Raw genomic sequence first — 22,514 nt, 5'->3', positions numbered from 1 at the left:
TCAGTCAATTGATTTCCATTCACAAATTCAGTCAAATTGCGATCCCAACATATAGCAATATTTCTTGAATTGAGCAGTTCTGATCAATTTAGATGTTTCTTATAATTGCAGTTCAAAGGGATTTGTTATTTGGCTAGTTAGCAGACACCCCTTGACCCTGTGAGGTAAACCACTCAGACAGAGGAAGGTCGCTATAGTTAAATTCAAAATCAATAGAGGGCGTCCTATTTTGGCTAGTTAAATGTTGGTCGCCCAGGCTAGTTAAAATTTTGTCCCTTAGGCTAGTTAAAATTTTGTCCCTTAGGCTAGTTAAAATTTTGTCCCCTAGGCTAGTTAAAAATTTTCCCTTAGGTTAGTTAAAATTTTGTCCCCTAGGCTAGTTAAAATTTTTCGCTTAGGCTAGTTAAATCTTTTCCCTTAGGTTAGTTAAAATTTTGTCCCCTAGGCTAGTTAAAAATTTTCACTTAGGCTAGTTAAAATTTTGTCCCCTAGGCTAGTTAAATTTTTTCCCTTAGGATAGTTAAAATTTTGTCCCCTAGGCTAGTTAAAATTTTCCCCTTAGGCTAGTTAAAATTTTGTCCCCATCATCTCAAATCAAAGGGTATTCCCCATCAATCATGTGGTCAGTCACCAAAACAAGGAGACCCAGACGCCCCTTGACCCTGTGAGGTAAACCACTTAGCACTGGTTTCTGTGCTGTACTCTACCTGTATGATGATTTTCCAACTGTAGGATAGTAGCTGATACGCTCGCTATTCGAGAGGCGTCGCGGTTTACGCTCGGTGCTCGCTCCGCTCGCTATTCGAGAGGCGTCGCGGTTTGTGGAACGGGGCTAGTTCTAAAACCACTCAGACAGAGGAAGGTCACTTCTCCTAAACTCTATTTATATAAATGCAAAACATGTCATATAAATATTCACAGTATTTGGTACATGAATTAAAACAAAGACATAATATAAACTATAAGTTCTAATCTCCTTTACACTATAATGCTCAAATCATGTCAAAGGTGTATGTTTGTATTACTGTTGCATTTGCTAGCCCAAGGAGCCAACATTTAACTAGCTTGAGAGACCAAAATTTAACTAGCTTAGCTGACCAACATTTAACTAGCCTAAGGGACAAAATTTTAACTAGCCTGGCCGACCAACATTTAACTAGCCTAAGGGAAAAATTTTAACTTGCATAAGGGACAAAATTTTAACTAGCCTAAGCGACAACATTTTAACTAGCCTAAGGGACAAAATTTTAACTAGCCTAAGGGACAAAATTTTAACTAGCCTAAGCGACAACATTTTAACTAGCCTAAAGGTCCGTTCATACTACCACCGCATTTGCGATGCGTTGCTTTGCGATGCGGTGCGTTGCCGCACTGCATCCTACTACAAACTACTGCATTGCGGTATCGCAATGAAGTTAAATACATTTTAACTTGGAAATGCGACGAGTTGCGTTGAGTTGCGGCAAAAGTAATCGATATATCGACATCGCAAAGCATCGCATCGCACATGCGGTGGTAGTATGAACGGACCTTAAGGGACAAAATTTTAACTAGCCTAAGGGACAAAATTTTAACTAGCCTATTAAGCGACAACATTTTAACTAGCCCAAGGGACAAAATTTTAACTAGCCTAAGGGACAAAATTTTAACTAGCCTGGGCGACCAACATTTAACTAGCCAAAATAGGATGCCCTCTATTGATTTTGAATTTAACTAGCCAAATGCTAACTAGCCAAATAGTTATCCCCAGTTCAAAGACCTAGGCCTATACATTAAACCCAATGACATAGAAATATTTCACCAGGTTTATAATTCAGAATTCTGGGACTATTAAAAAATACTGCTGCAATATCCATCAACCCATCAACCTTCCCAGTTAATTTCCAGAAAATGGGAGACACAAAAATGAATGTGTTTTTCAACTTTGGTGATTCTCTTTCATCTCATTTGTGACATTTTAGGCAGAGAACATATCTTACACTTGCCACAATACATTTCTTCCCTGTACTAATTTGCTATTCAGTGGAACATGTGTCCATCGTGACAATATACAGACCTCAATTACAGGATCTGGATGCGCCCTGTTAAAGCCATGTGTGATTTGCTTCACAGCGACACCCTCAATTTTACTTGGATTTCTACTTTTTGCATAATTATAATGCCCAGTGGTGTACTAACACCACATAAAAGACTAAGCCTGAAGTGCTTTAATAACAGTAAAATTTAACTTTTTATATTAAAACTGAGGAGACCCGGTTTTATTCAGAGTTCACTGATCGAATGCTTGCTAACATGTCCCGTTGATGTCAGTTTATGTGTACACGTCGAGCGCGATCCCATGTCAGTTTATGTGTACACGTCGAGCGCGATCCCGTGCAGTATTACATAATACGATCGGCGAGCGTAGTACACGCATTGTAGGCGCTGGAATGTTAATCTTTGTTATACCTCATGTGATCAGTGAAAACAAATTTTAAATAGGAATCTATTCTTTATGCAAATCACACATTATTGCTTTTATTGAAGTAATATTTTGTCATCATCCATGTTGCACTGAATAGCAAATCAGTATTAGGGAAGAAATGCATTGTAGGAAGTGTAAGGTATCTTCTTTTATATTAGTCGAGGCAAATTTCAGTATAATCGTGAAGTTGAGTAGGGGTATGTAGAATTAGAATCCACCGGGAGCCAAAATGACACACTTGAGCAAATTGGGTTATAAAGGTCAAAGGTCACACAAGGGGGTAAAATTTTTAAAATGCTTAAATCAAAGTTTTAAAATCGCAGACATTTTTCTTTTTGTCCTAAGGACTCAAAAAGTCAATGGTCATATATCTCTAGAATGCCCAATTAATGAGATATAGATCAAAATAGGTCAAAGGGTAAAAACAAAATTGCACATGGGTAAAATTTTCAAAATGCTCCAATTGCAATGAAAATGATCTCAAATTATCCATCTTGACAAAATGAAACACAAAATATATAGTTTGCTATATCTGAGAACTTGAGAAGTCATCTTATTCTAGAATCACGGGTCCGAGTTCAACAACCCTTGATATATATCCTACACAATATATTTAATTAACCTTGACACTTCAGAGGTCATATCATAAAATCTATACTCTGGAGATGTTACATGTTACATGTCGCAGATATGAATTTTTGAAGATTTTAGATTTTAACCAGAAATGACCCTAAAAGTAAAAGTGCCATAACTTTGTAATTTTTCACTCAAGACATATAAAAGTAAAACATTTTTATAAAAGCAAGACATCAATGAATCTCAATATAAGTACAGTTTTGGTGTAAAAACAACAATTATGAAGAAAATCACAAAAAAGTGAATTTTTTGCCATTTTTGTTTGGTACATCATAACAAAAAACACTCTTTCCAAAAATGTTTGTTTTGCTTTTTTCTTAATCTTGAGGCAACATTCCAAAAACAGTTTTTTTAGTTTTTTGATATTGGCCTTATTTTTTGAGATATTGACCATATAAGGCATCAAAATGAACTTTTTAAAATTCACAAACGCCTTATTGCACAAAATGATGCCTAAAATCGGAAATAGACCAAAATATAAAAAAATAAAAAACCGTTTCTTAAGTCGATCATGCTTTTTATGATGAGCATAATTGCTTACCTATAGATGCTGTATTTATTGAGTTATCGTGTACCTAAATCGTCATTTTACCAAGAAAATGAACATTGAAATAAAGGCCGTTGAAGTTTAAAGTGGTCACATTTTGCACTTTGATCGAAGCTTACAGGAGAATGCGGCAGTTCTTGTTTTTCTACCTTACATTACGTGAACATCGGGTAAGTCCACAGCCCCTTGAGAAGTTTGGGCTAAATCTATTCATATCTTGATGTTTAAATCGGGGGTAAGAACTTGAAAAAAAATCACATTTTATCAGCTAAAACGGAGCCATTTGACCACTAGGTTTTTGTGAAATCAGTGCTTCCGTGGTGCTTCCATAAGATGCACCGCGCATGCAGATAAGCGTTGCGTATGCGTAGCGTATCTGTGCGTTAACAAATTGCGCGACTACAAAACGTGATGCGTTGTTGCGCGCGTGTACCCCGATGGTACAACAAGATTTTCTTTCCTTTTGAATTGCGGAAAGAGTAAAATAGTGAAATAAAATCCATAAAATAGAGCAGTTAGAGTTAACAAATCTTGATTTTCTTTCCTTGTATTTATAAAGAACGTACTAAGTAAATGCATTTCAAAAAAGCTCAATTTCGCGAAAGAAACAATGTCTAGAGTACACAGCCGCGTTAATGACCTTTGACCAAGTTAGAAAACATCACTGTGAGCTCACAGTGCAACTGTTATTGCTGTCTACTGAAGATAAAAAACATCACATTGAGCACTAAGTTTACCTGTTATTGCTGTCTACTGAAGTTAGAAAACATCACTGTGACCTCACAGAATAACTGTTATTGCTGTCTACTGAAGATATATAACATCACTGTGAGCTCACAGTATAACTGTTATTGCTGTTGAAGATAGAAAACATCACTTTGAACACAGTGCAACTGTTATTGCTGTCTACTGAAGATATATAACATCACTGTGAGCTCACAGTATAACTGTTATTGCTGTCTACTGAAGATACAAAACATCACATTGAGCACTAAGTTTACCTGTTATTGCTGTCTACTGAAGTAGAAAACATCACTGTGAGCACAGTGTAACTGTTTTTGCTGTCTACTGAAGTTAGAAAACATCACTTTGATCACACAATGTAACTGTTATTGCTGTCTACTGAATTTAGAAAATATCACTTTGAGCTCACAGTATAACTGTTATTGCTGTCTACTGAAGATATATAACATCACTGAGCTCAGTGTAACTGTTATTGCTGTCTACTGAATATAGAAAATATCACTTTGAGCACAGAGTGTAACTGTTATTGCTGTCTACTGAAGATATATAACATCACTGTGAGCTCACAGTATAACTGTTATTGCTGTTGAAGATAGAAAACATCACTTTGAGCACAGTGTAACTGTTTTTGCTGTCTACTGAAGTTAGAAAACATCACTGTAAGCACAGTGTAACTGTTTTTGCTGTCTACTGAAGTTAGAAAACATCACTTTGATCACACAATGTAACTGTTATTGCTGTCTACTGAATATAGAAAATATCACTTTGAGCTCACAGTGTAACTGTTATTACTATCTAAATCTATGACAGCAGAATATCACTGTGAAACTGTCATTGCTATCTACTAAAGAGACCAAGATATCATTTTAAGTGCACAGTGTAACTTTTTGTGTGGTCACCCCAGGTAAAATAAGAAATAAATAAATAAATAAACTTACCGCTATCTACTAAAGATAGCAGAATATCACTTGAAGGGGACTCGATCTTTTGTGCATAATTATAGATGGCCATGGGATTCACTCTATAATTTAAAAAATTATTTGAAGAAGTTAAAGAGCCCTAAGAATAAAAAAACTGTAGTGTAATTCACGCCAGACACAATTTCTTTATAGGACAAAAATCTTTTTTTAGTAAACAAAAGGCTAAAGATGGCATTATGAGATTTATCATTTATCATTACACTACTTCATTCAACTGCCACCGGGGCCGAGCGGTAAAGCGCTAGACGCGTAATCAAAGGAAGTTCAGAATCGTTGGTTCGAATCCCAACAAAACCTGTGGAAACTTTTTTTTCTTCAAAATTCATGATCGCATTCCGAAATTAGTCACTTGTCGGTAAATCATGTATCGTATCCTTAAGTGCAGAGTGTAACTGTCAATACTATCTACTAAAGATAGTAGAATATCACTGAGCACACAATGTAACTGTTAATTGATGTCTACTAAAGATAGCAAAATATCATGTTGAACTCATAGTGTAACTGTTATTACTATCTTAATCAATTAATAAAGATAGCAACATATCACAGTGCATTGCTACCTACAAAAGACAGCAAAGATATCAATTTGAGCACACAATGTAACTGTTATTGCTGTCTACTGAAGTTAGAAAACATCACTGTGAGCACACAGTGTTACAAATGTTATTGCTATCTACTGAAGATAGCAAATTGTCACACTGAGTTCACAATGTATTATTGCTACATACAAAAAATAGCGAAATATCACTTTGAGCACACAATACAACTGTTATACTCTTTTGACTTTTAAAGTAATTGTGACTACATGTGAAACTGTCATTGCTATCTACTAAATATAGCAAGATATCATTTTAAGGGTAGGCGAGGTATTGTTGGTCGAAGCAACCTAAAAATCGATTTTCATTATCTAGATCAATATATTATTGAAAATTAACACCTTGATGTTTTGCAAAAGTTCATTCTACAAATCGTATACTCTTATTGCTTATTTTATTGTTGTTAATTAGTTATGTACGTTTTACAAAAGTGTTGTTGTTTCAGCCCCTCTTCACGACGTAGCTCAAGAACCGCGGCACCTATAAAAGTATATCTGTGATATTTTAATTCTTCTACACGCTCGCTATGAATTGAGCAATGCAATTTTTGCCAAAGCTCACTACCATTCGTAAGATGCTGTGAACTACCAAATCACAACGGTTTAAAATAATTAATAACCTTAAGCAGCTATCTACTAAAGATAGCAAGATGTCATTTTGAGCACAGAGTGAAACTATCATTGGTATCTACTAAAGAAAGCAAAATATCATTTTAAGTGCAGTGTAATTGTCAATACTATCTAGTAAAGATAGCAGAATATCACTGAGCACACAATATAACTGTTATTGCTGTCTACTGCAGATAGAAAATATCTGTAATTGTGACTATTTTTTATCACATGTGGCCATGCACTTTTAAAACCATTCAATAAATAAAACTTATCAAGGGTGGATGTAGATTATTATCTACTAAGGCATCAGAAACAAATTGGTTCGATCTTTGGATCGACCGTCGATGCTGCTTCGATACTTGTTTATATTAATGAACTACCAACTAATTAATCAGAATTAATGCTAAAATAATATTGGTCAATATCCCTATAGGCACAAATTACTATTTTATCACAATTAACAATAGTAAATTAATTGATTTCATAAATTATAAGGATCGATCAAGCATAGATGGTCGATCGAAAGATCGAACTAATTTGTTTCTATTGCCTAAATGTAGTAAAATATGACATTGAATTGAAAGAATGCTATAATGGTTGTTAGAAATCTACTGAATATAGCAAAATGACATCTGGAATTTTAAACAACAATGTGGTACCTGATTACAAAAAAATAGGGATGGCAGTCCCATATATAGGCTGTCCAAAAATAAGGGTATTGAACACCACCCAAAGTAAATATTCATGTGAGACCAAGCAAAATAAGTAAGATGTGGGGAAACATTAATTTTGAGATATAGCCAATAATAGTATTGTTGTGACAATAATTCATCTTTGCATAATTAAATATTGCTGATATACCGTACATGCATCAAGTGCATGCCATATTATTTGTGCATGAATTGCTTGCCATGAGGAGATGTATTTCACATGAGAATTGTATCACTTCATGTTGACTCTCAGTTTGGACGCAATCACCTATTCTCATCTCCTCATGTGTTTTGTTTAGGCCTTTTGTTTATGATGGTAAGTATGTTTACTGTTTGCCATAACGAGCACACGAAAATTACACCTACACCTCTATTACACCTACACCTCTTTATATTTTCAATAGAGAGGGCGCCGAGCAACCGCTGCTGCCGTGGCGGCTTGGCGCCCACACAAAGTCAGGTGCCGCTCTGCAAAAATGCATAAAGTCAGGCGCCGCTTTGCAAAAAATAGAGGGGGCGCGTGCTGGGTGCGCCCCCTTTAAATCCGCCCTGTCCTCCCATGAAATAAGGGTGCGAGAAAAGATGACAATTGAATTGAAAACAGGGTCAAAGCGCTGGTGGTGGAGAGCACATCGACTAGCTGGGAAGGGTGGAAAGTCTGAAACTCGATAAAAAGTAACACTCATCAACAAAAATGTAACAGTCTTTTTAGAACTACATGAATGTTCAAAAGAGAAGAGGGTAGCTTCAACTAATATTGGATACTTTTTTTAACATTCTGAATCTGATGTCATGCACCTACATTGCACAGCTACAGACCTAAATACTAAAGGCCTGTCTGCCCCAAGTTGTGTGCTGTAGCAAACAAACCCAATCCCTAATTAGGGATTGGATTTTTGTAAAGGTTTGTTTATATTGATATAAATGTGTACAACATCAAGTACATGTATTGTACTTGCTCAATACCATATTTCTTTGGGAAACATTCTATTAAAAGCATTTCAAAGCTCACCCTAAAATGCATCATCAACAGACCAGTCTGCTGACATGAATGGGATGCTGGCTCACCTACCTGGTGACACCCCAGGGCTGCAAATAACATGTCTGCTATACAATGCTCACTTAATGCTAACATGCTTGGCACACCATTTATAGGTTAATGAACGCGTATTACTTATTGGGAGAAAATTAGACAAAATAATGCACGCGTGCTGATGTTGAAGCGTCTAATGCACGAGCCCCGAAGGGGGAGTGCATTAGACGCATCAACATCAGCACAAGTGCATTATTTTGTCTAATTTCTCGAGCAATAAGTAATACAAGTTTATTAATCTATTTCATACACGAGAAGAAAAAAACACGTAATTTTTACTTTTTTTATATAACAAATTATCAAAAAAATGTTGGAAAACAGAACCAAATCTAAATGCATCAACCCGCCCGAAAATGAATCAATCCTACGCGACGCGAACGCGCGCGAAACACTGCGCGTAGTACGCGGAGTGCACAATATACACAATCAATGCATGTTTCGTACTTTTCTAACAGCTTTTCTGATTGGCTGCTTTGATATAAGAGTGTATGAAGTACATGTAGTGTGTTACACACATAACTGTATAATATACGAATGCTTGTATCTCTTGGCTGATTGTGAAGGGTTTTTTCATAAAATATTTATCTTCATCTTCATTTTAAAATACAGTGCTTCCCTCAAAGTTGATTGCACCTTATTATTATTAGTGCACCTTGACAGGCGAACAAAAGTGCTAGTGACAGCGGTCGAATTCAACGGTATCGCATCGCAAAATGCGATGCAATTTGCCAATTTCCATCAACTGCTATGCACTTTTCCAAAATGCATAGCTAAAAGTGCTATACATAAATTTGAGCAAACTGCCACGTCATATTTACCTCAAAAGTTCCAGAACGCATCGCGATTTTTGAGCCAAATTCCATATCACATTTTTTTGACATTTTGACACAAAGCACGTGGGGATATCCCTCAAGCTAGCAATGTAAAGCCCCAGGTAATTTTGGTAGTTCCCAAATCTGTCAAGCTCTTGCAACAGCAAAATTACGTCTGTCAAATCAACGGCTATCAGCAAAAAACCTGACCTCTGACCTAGGAAATGTTTTCAAGTAGTTTCAATACCCCCTGAAGCTGTATGCCAACTGTGCATAAAAAAAATGTTATTATGTTTACTGAGCATCGGTTTCAAAATACGTCGCGATAATGAGCTCATGAATAATTAAATGAGGGAAATGTCAATGGCGATATTATATTACACATAAATTTTGACTTCTTGAAAACAGTCGTGAATTCTGATGGCTTTTAAGCATAAAATCCAGCACAAACATGAATTCATTGATGATAAATAAAGGATAAACACATACAACCTGTATTTTCTTGGATATATTTGATATTTTATTAGCAACAAGGTGAGTTTGGGAAATGTGTGTGATACGCGAATACTTATTGGCGGCAGTGATAGCCGAGATTTGATGACAATGACAGAAGTTGTTGATTCGCTACGCAAACACAAATATTGCATCGCCAAATGCTACACATTTTTTTTTTGCATAGCAAAATAACAGCGATGCAAAATTTGGAAACTGCTATACAAACATGTGTTTTGCATAGCACAAACAGCTATGCAAAAAAATGGACTGAATTCGAACCCTGGCTAGTGATACTGTACATGTAAACGTGAAGATATTGTACCAAGGGACATTTCACACTAGCCAATTTGATGCTATACATGTAGTCCCACTCATAATATATGTACTGACTTGTATCACAGAATAGCAATTGCTGCAATACTTGTTGAAATACATGTACTGTATATCAAGTTTCTTAGACCCCGTTTAGACTAGGAAAAAGTCGTACTTCAACAACGATTTTTTGAAGTCGAGTTCAGTCGAATTCAGGTCTAAACAGGTACAGTCGTTGTTCAAGTACGACCAAAGTCGAATTCAAAAGTCGTTGTTCAACAATGCTCCCGAGGTTCATTAAGTCGAATTCAATTCGACTTTGTCATGGTTGAAGTGCGACTTTTCCTGGTCTAAACAGTCAGTCGAATTGAATTAGACTTTTTCATGCATATCGAGGACCTGGCGAGGTGAATTTCCGGTCCGTCGATTTGTCGCTAAGCAACGGCACTGTGATATCGCTAAACAACAGCTGTTCTTGTGTATTTTCGAACATGTGCAACATACTGCAGTGAGTGTACATCCAATTTTCACTACAAACTCGAAGTAAATCCACAAAAATGGCCGATTTTATAACGTTGTTAGTTCATCCGAAATAATCCCCAACTTTAAATTTCGGGTAAATGGGACAAAGTATCATCTCATAACTCGGATGCAAATGGGGCAAACCCGGGGAGCAAATGGAGTTCATAAAGCAAGGCCAAAAAGTTTTCGCTGCCTGAATTCTGTAAGCCGCCCCGCGGATGAATTTTATATGAACTATGACGTCACAAGTTGAGCAGTGACGCGTTCTGCACATGCTCAGAATGAGGAAAATACGTGTTAAAAATTCAATATGGCGACGTACTCAAAACGTTTCTACCGCAAACTTAACGCTGACTTTTATCTCAATTTTACTACTTTGCATGTAGATTTTTTGTTTAAAAAGTATACATGCATTTAAAATAGAATATAATGAATTATAATCTTAGGTTTGATAAAAAAAAATACTGGACGACAGAGGGCATAAATAGTCGTAATCGAATTCAACAGAGTCGAATTCGTTCGGACGCATAGTGTAAACACCCACTAAAAACCACAAACACGAATTAATTTATGCTAATCCTCTGTCTTAATCGAATTCGATGTCGAATTTGAATTCGACTTTTCTCTAGTCTAAACGGGGTCTTAGACATTTGTATTCAACTTACAAATTGTAGCTTTCATATACCGGACAGAGTTAAAATATCAAAAAGCTATGCATAACTCTGAGCTTTTAATTACCTATAGGGTCCACAACTTACAAGTTCCCCCTGAATACCCTGAATAATAAATCGGAAAATATTTGACGAAATGCAAACATGTAAAAAGGTATGGATAGCCTTATTTGTTTTACACATGGACTGAATTATAGCATCACACGTCATTGCGTTCAGTCACAATGGTTCATTATGAAAAAAAAAGAAACTGTTTTAATCAGTGTTGCATCCGAGTCCATAGGAGTCAACTCTCAAACAATACAGTAGGCCAGGTCTAAATGTGTTTGTTAAAGAAAACCTGACTGCTATGGACTCAGGTGCAACTTTTAAAATGGCCTCTTTTCTTACACAATTGACGACTGTGACTGAAGGCAATTAGTGTGTAACCCATATGATCGGCAATAATCTGCCAGATTTTGACCATATCGGTGTCTGATCAATATCTGACAAATTTACCAATTTCCTTTACCAATTTCAATAATGTTGTAGTGTCACTCAAATCTGTTAAAAATACATTATTACTGATCGTCAGAAGCCAAGAATAAATAAAAATTGATGTCATCAGACAACATTTATCAGCAAAATGATTTAAACAGGGGTTTAAATGTTGTTCCTTTAAATTGGGTCAATATCCTTGACGTTGGCGTTTTATTTGATCCTCTAGCATTCTATCAACATGGGGAATACCCTGTCTAATCACAATCATCACACACATTTCCCCCACCGCGCCATGTGTATAATTGATCCATGCCGTGATGTAACTTGTAGTAGGCCTACTCAATTATTATTTTCCATTATTGTTCTTCAATGTCTGTGTACTGTCCAAATGAATAAAATAATCCCAGTTCAGTTATTAAGCATAAGCGTTAGTGTATCCTTGTATCCAATGATAATTGACAAAATCTGAGCTGAAATACTCGAGGTTACATAAGCATTTATAATGCACCATTTATGTAGTAAATTAAATCTATCCAAGGCGCAAAAAAAAAAAAGATACACATAGAAGTTTACATGAAAACAGAGTAATAACAAAAAGTATAGCTGAATAAAACAAATCAACTATCCAAATTGTTAGCTCAATACAATTTCATACAAATACAATCAACATGAACCAAAGAATCCTTAATTAATACATGTACATGTAAGGGCTCATATTGAAATTCCCTTACACAGGAAGGTGTGCACCATCCTGCAGCTTTCCTGTGCTAGCCTTCTTTTGTTAAAATCCTGGGCAGGGTGTATCACTGATGCATATAATCCATCCGTTTTATGACCGAGCTTTCCTGAGACGCGCGCTTAGCGAGGGGAATCCTGCCAGATGAAAACCAGATGATGGTGGATGCGATATCGCTATTTTTGACGTCGCCATTGGATTAACACATAATCATGAAATCTTCACAAACAATTCTAAATTTGTTATGTGGTGTCAAAGCAAAATTATCTTACTCTAAAACCGTTGGGGTTCTGCAAAGTACCCCACTGCAAGTATGTTAATTGTCCATTTATAATCGCTAACCGTGTATTGTGAATGGGGCTGTCAGCCCTGTATCTTCGCCAGCCTCGTACGTCCGTGTTGCGTGTCCTATGCCGCCTGGTGAAAACATGGTAGGGTATAATTTCAATATGAGCCTTAAAACAAAAATACAGAGCAGTATATAAGCATGATAAAATCAAACATTACTTGACATACACAGTATTGAATAAGAAAGTCTTGAGTCCAGATTTGAACTGATCAACAGAAATTGATTGTCTCAGATTATAGGGAAGCGAGTTCCAAAGTTTTGGTGCAACAGTAGAAAAAGCACGGTCTCCCAGAGAATAATATAGATCGTGGAATTTTTAATAGACATTTGTCTGACGATCTTAGAGTGCAATGTTGCTTTTAAACCTTTCCATGTGAGAAGAGTTTTAAATTCAATTCTTTCACGTATGGGAAGCCAGTGCAGATTCATAAGAATGGGTGTGGTATGAACATATTTGCAAGTGTTTGTCAACACGTGTGCGGCAGAGTTCTGTTCAAGTTGAAGTTTTCTAAGCTGTTGTTCAGTAATTCCATTTAGTAGAACACTTCTGTTGTCTAAGCGCGATGTAATGAAGGCGTGAAGTAGTATTTCGGCAGTATCCTTTGACAGATGTTTCCTAATACTACATAGGTTCCGGATTTTAAAATAAGCAGCTTGACACACTTATTTTTAAAATATGATTATCCATTGACAGTGGCTCGCCCTGATGAGCAAGTCGGAAACCTGTCAAAACATATCTCAAACGTTGGGATTCCCCTTCACGTCATATGTTATTGTTGCTTTGTAATTATCAATTTGATCAGGAATCGCCAATTACATGGTTACATGTACGTTGGAAGAGAATTATAAATCCCCCCAAATCAAGAATAAAAATATTATTCATTCATAACCTCATGAATATGCATGATGCGTGTTATCCAATCATATTTTATTATTTGTGAAAACGAGAACGCAATTCGAGGTCATTAATACCTCACAATTGATTCCGGACGCGCAACAATGACTTCCGCGTCTGACGTAGCAATCAAAACCTGGGTTGATCGGGGCCCGAACATGGATAAAAAATTGGCATTCGCAGCATCCAATTCAAATGGCGACTACCTTCAAATAAATAAATAAAAAGCAGCCCCGATCACAGCACGTAAACCAATAAATATGCACACACATTCTAAACAAAACAGGGTCCTGTTTTGAATGAATATTTAATAATAAACAATATTTCCTAATATGTTTGTCCCTGTGTTAGTCTGTTATGATCGAGTGAGCTCCCAGAGTGAGCTTTGCGACCTGCGTCTAGGACCCTGTTCACATTAGAAAATTTCTTCATTCGACGAAGATAAGTTAATCTTGATTAACTAATTAAGCATGCGTACACATTACGCTGAACGAAGACTGAACGAAAACATTGCACTGTACAGTGTACAGTGTACACATTTCATGAAAATTAACCGAAGCTTGAACGAAGCTATTAACGCCCGGCTAGAATTAAAGCCGGCGAAGGTCACTTGTCACATAATCACTTTCCTTTGTTGAACGAAGCGAGCGTACACATTAATTACAAAATTAGCTTCGTCGAACGAAGCTTTCCTTCGTCGAAACAACCTTTTTAGCTTCGTTCGCCGAAGCAATTTTAATCTTCGTTGAATGAAGAAGGAAAAATGGATTTTTAATCTTCGTTCGAGGTTCGTCGAAAGAAGAAAATTCCCTAATGTGAACAGAATCTTGATTTGAATCTTGATCTGAATCTTGATTTTTATTATCATCCGGATGAGAAAATTACTGAATAGGCCTATTTATTATTTTGTATGGTAATTTGAAGCTCAAAATATCATGGCCCTAAGTATAATATAGCCATGCTGGCCGGGCATGCTGGTTGTTCTTTCCCATGTTCCTCACAATATAAACAATGAATTTCTTCAGGTATTTATTCACAATCATTTTGTAAATGGTAGACCTAACAAATATCATGTAGCTGAAACATCATGACACAGGGGGCCTAGCATGCTAGCTAGGCCTAGCATTTGTTGTTCCTCACCATAGGGGACCGTTCAAAAACACTTGTAAGGGGGCCTGATGCAAAAAGGGGGGCCCTGAAAATTTTTCACCCTCCTAAAAAAATGACCACGATTTTTCCTGGGAAAATGGAGTTTATATATGCTTTTCTATGGGGTTGACCGATAATTTTCATGTCGAAAAAGGGGGGCCCTGAAATTTTCGAGGTCTGTAAAGGGGGGACCCAAAAAAATGTTTGCGATAAATTTTTTTTGCATCAGGCCCCCCCTTACAAGTGTTTGTGAACGGTCCCTAGGAAGTCAGTCATCATAGTGACGGAGGTGTGACGATGTGAGTAGGCTACCTCGGGCTATGTAATTTGAACCTGGAGCTGTTTTTTAAATTCATTTTTAGAGCATTGATCATTCCATTCTATTTTTCTCGGATCATTCTGCAAGTTTGTTTAAACATTCCTCGGTAAACGGTCGCGCCGTGCAGAGACACTTGCATGCTCACGCTCATGATGCCGGGCATAATGCTTGGGTCCTGATATTGACAAGCAGAGCCAGGCTTAAACAAAATGCTCAAGCCAGGCTAAAAAGCGTAGTAAATAGTACCGTAATCATGATGGTATAAGTATGCTGGCCAATATGGAAAAATAGGGCCTACAGATTTGAAGATACAGTGCAAAGAAAACTTGAGCTCTATTTTTACTGTCAGCCACCGGTACGGTATTGTCAGCCTTTGGTGGGTCAAGAGAAAATTCTGATTTTAAGCCAATTAAATTGTAATCACATTTATAAAACCTATAAAACCTACTTACCGGGTGTAAACCCTAATGGTAGAACTATTCATCCACATAAATCCAAGTATTACAATATATCCAGGTCCACTTGTAAACATGAGAATTTAAACTCGACATGCGATTAATCATGATTGATAATGCAAATTACTCATTCACGCATTCAGAAAATCTGCATGCGATGCCCATAAGAGTGAGCGTCCAATTTCACACACGTACATGTCTCATGCATGCATAATTACGATAGCCAAATATTCAACATGAATATATACATTTTGTTGTATGCTATTGTTCTCCAGATAATGTCAAGATATAAAAATAAAGTTTCATGTAAAAATACATTTCTGTAGCAAAAATCAACAGTACCGCTGCAGTCAACGGTCAAATCCGTGGGTAAATCAAAGGGCCCCGGAATATGGATAGCAAAAATGCCCTGTATCCGCATGTACCTGTTATCGGTATTACTGATCTGAGGCTTATCTGTTAGACACTAAACGCAATGATTTGTGAAGCTATAAATTGGTACACATGTATAAAACATATAGGCCTATACATACCTTTTTACATTTTTACATTTCGTAAAATATCTTTAGACTTATTTTAAAAAGTATTAGGACGGCGGGGAACTTATAAGTTGTGGACCTTATATATGTACCAATTTGTAACACAGACAGGAAGCTAAAATCAAGGAAATTAATGTTGGCACACCTGGCATAGGGGTCTAAAATGTAAATCACCACACCTCTCCCATAATGTTGATAAAAGCACTTTTTCCATTGGGATCTCCAGTCTCCCCAAGATTGCTTGAGGGGGAAAGGGAAAGGGGAAGGAAAGGGAAAGGGGACGGTTCAAACTTCTAAACCAAACATTGTTATACTAATTTCACTGAACTCTCAAGAGTGGCAATGGGAGTACCCCAGGGGGGGTACTCCCATACAAAAGGCATACGGAGATGTGTTACTCCAATGCAATGCAATCCATTGTACACTTGCGTTTATAAATATCCTTGCAAATAAAATCCTCACATGTTGCTTTCTCCAAACACTTACATCAACTTGCACTGCTTTCTCCAAATGCTTATCCACTTGCGCTGCTTACTCCAAAAATGGTGCTTCTTTCACCAATCACTCTTTCTCCAGGAAACAGTCTTCTTTTGACACTGCTCAACTGTATTTGACAGATGTGTTGTTTTATATTAAACCAGACTCCAGCAATTCGACAGTTCAGAACTTTAGGGACGCACCATTAGATTCTCAGGGTGGGGGTAGGAAGTTTTCAAAAAAAAAAAAACTTCACCCACTACATGACCAAAAAAAAAACTTTCCCCACCAACACTAAAAAAAAAAAAAAAACCTTTCCCCACCTAACTGTGTATAATGCATGAAATTATAAAAAAAAAAACTTGCCGCCTTCGGCGGCAAAAAAAAAAAAACTTCGCCGCCTTCGGCGGCAAAAAAAAATTTCTTCCCCGACCCTAACTTCCTACCCCCCCCCTGAGTATCAAATGGTGCGTCCCTTAATCCTTTGATGAGGAGGAGCACTTCTGTGTACTCATAAATCTCCTTCGTTGCTGAATTAAAAATAGCACATTATTGGCTATGTCAACTGGTTAAAATGTACTTCTTTTTTGAAGCACAAAGACGACCAACACAATCATGTAGAGTTTACAGTCCCACATGACATTCTGTAAGGTGCCACTTCAAGCTCTCACATTTTACACAAGTACTCATGCAAAACCCATCATCTATTATACCTTATCTTCACAACAGATGATGCAATCTTGGGATTTCCCAAGATTAATTATACACATAAAGAAAAACCCTTTCACATTACATCACTTCCTGGTGGTTTTCCTAATGGTGCAATACACTTATACACTGCACTGGGGATTTCTAAGTTCCAAACATAGATCTTTGTTTACAGTAATTGGGGGGGGGGGGATCCCAAAATGACTTTACACACCAACTCTTGCAAGTGCAAGGAGGTTTCCCATCTCATGAAATACTTTCAGCTTGTAAATACATGTGTAAAGCTAAATAATTAAATTAAATTACTCAGGGCACATCACAACTTGGACAAGGCACTTTACCTCACTTGCCTCTCTCTACCCACAGGTGAAATGGGGAGCTGTTAGAAAAATGTCCATTGCCTTGGGCATTGTATGGCAGCTGACATATTCTAATGACAACAGAATAAATGTGAAGTGCTTTGATACATGTGAAAGGCGCTACATGTATGTCAACATTTATTTATTTGGTAGATCTTAACTTACATGTGATTCCTTTGTCTAAATCTTCATAGTAGCCATAGCAACAGATCTGATGTAATAAGGCTGGATGAAGTTTTTCAAAAGCTTTGACAGCACGTAAACGGGAAAAGATAATGTCCAAGTCTTCCCCAGTTCTGTCATCAGGCCTAGAAAGAAAAAAGAGAAGATGTTTTGAAGTAATTGAACCAAAGTAATAACTGAAGCTAATATTCTGTAATTTCACTTGTACAGAGACATGTACAGAACGTTAGCAGTCGCATGTCATAAGTTGTGCATGCTAAAATGGTGGAGGGATTACACTTTTCTGAAAATTGCGATACAATTTTGATTGGCTTTCCGTAACCCCATACCCTACAGCAGTGGTTGATACCTCATTTTAAGCTTGATATTATACTATTTCAGTCTACCGAAGCATATAATCGGGTTTTGATTGAGCAAACTTCAATCATTGTCATTGTCATTGGCATTGGCGTAATAAGCCCTGGATTTTGTTGAAAAGGGTTTCATTGTCCTGTAGATCAATAAAAGGTGGAGCCATGCGTGTTGTGACATCAGGCCGAGACCTGTTGTGCATCTAGAGTTGGGCGACTATCACTTTTTTCCTAGTCGACAGCAAATAGTCACGACTACGACTATAGTCGCGACTATCTGTGGTCAGAATTGGACCAAAAAATTGTGTGAAAGTATGGTGCAAGTTTACAATAACAAGTCAACAAGACCAATTTAATGATGATTTATGGACTTAATGATTCCTTGTTTGTATAGTGTTACTATTGGTAAGACAATGACTAACATTTTTATCACATTTTCACAGTTTATATGAAAGTATTTGGTTGGTTTTGGTGCGGATATCTGGCGCTTTTAACATGATTTTGTAATATTTAAATATAGTTGCGTTTGACGACTTTTGGTTTTCAATAGTCGTAGTCGCGACTAGCAGTAATAGTCGTGACTAACGACTATTGGCGACTTAGTCGCCCAACTCTATGTGCATCCATGCCCTGTGTCGAGTCGCGTGCCAGTAGCCAATCACAGGCAGCAGTTCTGGGGGCGTGGCTGTTTTCTCAGAAATTATTGCCGGGAAAATTCATAAGCTGTTTTGATACCATCCGAAGAGGTCAGGAAAATTTTAAAACCCACCCACCACTCCCTTTATGAAAAATATGATATTAAATGGCGTTGTTTCTTTTGCTTTTTACCATTTTGTCCAATATATGAATCAAAATGGAGATAAATTGCTGCATTTGGGCGAGTCATTGGGAATGTTTTCTCATACTTAATAATTAATGTCCATTCCAAATTAGGCTGTTTGGAAATTGATTTGGGTCATCCCACTTCATGACAAAAGGTTAACTGGATAGTTAGTTAAATGCCCGTTTCAAATTAGGCTGTTTGGAAATTGAATTGGGTTGTCCTAATTCCGGGAAATGAGTGATTGTTTTATATTTAATTGTCCGTTCCAAATTAGGCTGTTTGGAAATTGAATTGGGTTGTCCTAATTCCGGAAAATGAGTAATTGTTTTATATTTAATGTCCGTTCCAAATTAAGCTGTTTGGATATTGAATTGGGTTGTCCCAATTCGGATATGAGTAATTGATGTAGCTGTATGATGCAATAATTAATTAATTGGATATCCATTGCTTAAATGAGTAATTGTTAGGTCCTAGCCAAATTATGCTGTTTGGAGAATGGGACAGGTATCAGATGTTGTAGCTGTCTGATACATCTGAAATAATATACATTAAAGAACCTCAGATGATATAGCTGTCTGAGGTGATATGTGATATTGAATTAAGTATGAAGAACACAGTTGACACTGGATCAACTGTGTAAATGGAAGGAAATAAAAGATTCGGATGGTAAAGATCCAGCTCCGGCAATAGTTGTGTTTGGTCTACTTATTGCGTCCATAGGACAATTATGTATTATTCAGTAAAAAAATTACATCAGTTGAAATGAAAAATGCCAGGGGTGGAGGCGGATGTGGAGCAGGCGGATGCAGGATGCAATAGGGCCTATGTGAAAATTCACATGTCAACATGTCAAAACTACTGGTTACTTTTTCAAATCTAAGGAGGGTATGATGTATTGACAGCTTTAAATGTAGAATTTGTACAACTAAAACAATTACTGACTACTTCAGGTGGTACTACACCCCCTTTATAAATTGTGTGACTAATTTTGAATTTTTCTCAAAAAGTAACTACACACTGGTAACAAAAGTTATATATACATGTATATTATAGGGGCAAGGAATCCAATTACTTCACTGAAATTTCAGTGATTTAAAACAAGGGGTTCATTTTATGTTAAGAAATGAGGTACATTCTAGCGGTGCCTTTTCTTATCATAAATAACTAGATTTCACGGTTCTCGGGTCGTGCGGTTTTCGTGATAGGCCTATTTCTAATTACCCAACAACCCGTTACCCATATACCTGCCCTGACCTTTTTAAACTACAGTCCAACCTCTTTTATCCGGCCATGATGGGACCAAGCATTGTCCGGATAAGTGAAAAATCCAGATAAGTGAATTACATGTAATTCTGCATTGAAAGTTCCCAGGACTGAAATTGTTACAACAAAAGATTGGTTTAACATGGGCTAATAGCACTAAAAGATGGCTTTGTAGAGTGCTTTATGTAACATAGATATTTCATTCTAAGCATTCAGAGCATGGAATTAAGGTGTTAAATCATAAAAAACATGTTTTCCTGTGAAGATTTCACAGCCGGATAACAGAGAGATCCATATAAAAGAGGTCCGGATAAGAGAGGTTGGACTGTACTATGAAATGCGTGTACACCTCTCAATGATCAAGACCCAACTTGACACAACTCTGTTTGTTTTGTAGCTGTGATGCTTACTTCGATAGTTCAGTAGGCCTACCCATAATCTGGAAACCTATCATTCGCCTCTTCCAAGCCCTGGCCTGCTACCACATTGGAGGACCCGAAATTAGTATCTGGACATGGATATAAGCCGTTACTAAAGTAATGAAATCAAACACGGTTATAGGTCTTACCATAACTGATTATTTTTATGTTAACCATTCTGGAGGACCCTGAAAATAGTCATGATCTGCTGAAATAGGCCTATATACATGTGTTCCGTATTGAAATATGTGTTGAAAATAGGCCTATTGGTCTTATGAGATGCATCTGTTCAAGGTTCGTTCATACTACGCCACAATTGCTGTGCGATGCGGTGCATTGCCTATATATCGATTACTTTTTGCCGCAACTTGTTGCATTTCCAATTTAAAATGTAGGCCTATTTAACTTTATTGCGATATCGCAAGGCAGTAGTTTGCAGTACAATGCGATGCAGCATCGCAACGCAATTGCGGCGTAGTATGAACAGACCATTATTCACACTGTAATGCTTTCTGATACGCGCACTGTACTCCATGCACAATCCCGTTGATACTCCGTGATAGGGCACCGCGAGCACACGATAGTGCCATGCGTGAATGCGAACTGTGCAAACGCACGCGGACAGACGGACACGCTGTGATTAGTATTATAGATGTACCGCTTATGAGTCACTGAAATTCCAGTGTAGTAACTGGATTCCTTACCCCTATAATATACATTACCAGTGTGATATTATTTTTTGAGAAAAATGCAAAAATAGTCACAAATTTATCAAGGTGTGTACTGTGTGTAGAGTGTGATCGGAATCCGTCCCTCATGTAAGGGATGGAAATCAATAGATAAATAGATGCACTCAGAAGTTTTAAAGGAGTATTTTCATTAAACTTGAATGGATATTTGACTCTTAATAAGGTGAATATCTACCGGTATGACAAATGAATTGAAGGTGTTACATGTACTTTTGTCGTAATGTCGCATTTTGGCTTGTGAGGGACGGAAATCAATAGATTTTACAAACCATGGCAATAGTTACATCTTTCTTTTTTCTATTGAAACTTTTGGTCTTAATTACACTTGAAACATATAATATGTAATTTGAATGTTGTCTCTACCATATCCATACAAGAAACAGCTGAAATTTACTTTGAGTTGTTCTTTAAACGGAACATAAACTTTCCGTTAGGGACGGACATTTTCTGTGTGAGGGACGGACAAAATGTGACGCCATTTTGAAATTTTGACAAGCTGGTTTTCTTTCAATTTGGTAAAAAAAGCATGTCCGTCCCTCACACTTTTTGTAATTAAGGTTGCGTAACTCTGGAATGAAATGTTTGTAATTTTTGTAACTTTAGTTGAATTTCAGATATGTATGATGATGTGTAGCCAGATGGATTGATGAAAAGGAGCAACATGTGTTGTTGTTTCAGCCCTCTTCACAACGTAACTCAAGAACCGCAGCACCTATAAAAGTATATCTGTGATATTTTAATTCTAGACACGCTCGCTATGAATTGAGCAATGCCGTTTTTTGCCAAAGCTCACTACCATTCGTAAGATGCTGTGAACTACCAAATCACAACAGTTTAAAATAATTAATAACCTTAATATGACATGCGACCTAGCATCACTATTATAATAATACAAATATGTATTACATAATGCGCAATAAAACTTTGTGCATGTACATGTAGGCCCAATTTAACCACAATATATTAGGCCAAAAACAAAGTTGTTTGTTTGTCCTCCACTGCCCGCAGTTTAAAGCCTGACCAATTTTTTTTCAATTTTTTTTTTAAATAAATAAAAAATTCCATTTT

The 22,514-nt window shown here is 36.9% G+C and overlaps 1 protein-coding gene across 2 annotated transcripts in view; it reads right to left on the bottom strand.

The window, feature by feature from the left end:
* The window catches only part of LOC140150544 (rap guanine nucleotide exchange factor 4-like), a 234,827-nt gene that overhangs the window by 189,728 nt on the left and 22,585 nt on the right, over positions 1-22,514 (bottom strand). For both annotated transcript variants that reach the window (XM_072172576.1, XM_072172577.1), the window contains exon 2: positions 17,825-17,967. In XM_072172576.1, the coding sequence (XP_072028677.1) occupies positions 17,825-17,967 (143 nt within the window). The remainder of the gene's footprint in view (positions 1-17,824; positions 17,968-22,514) is intronic.

Source organism: Amphiura filiformis, chromosome 4 (genome assembly GCF_039555335.1).
Source record: "Amphiura filiformis chromosome 4, Afil_fr2py, whole genome shotgun sequence".
NCBI lineage: Eukaryota > Metazoa > Echinodermata > Ophiuroidea > Amphilepidida > Amphiuridae > Amphiura > Amphiura filiformis.
The sequence above is the reverse complement of the archived record's forward strand: the minus strand, read 5'-3'. Positions and strand labels throughout refer to the sequence as shown.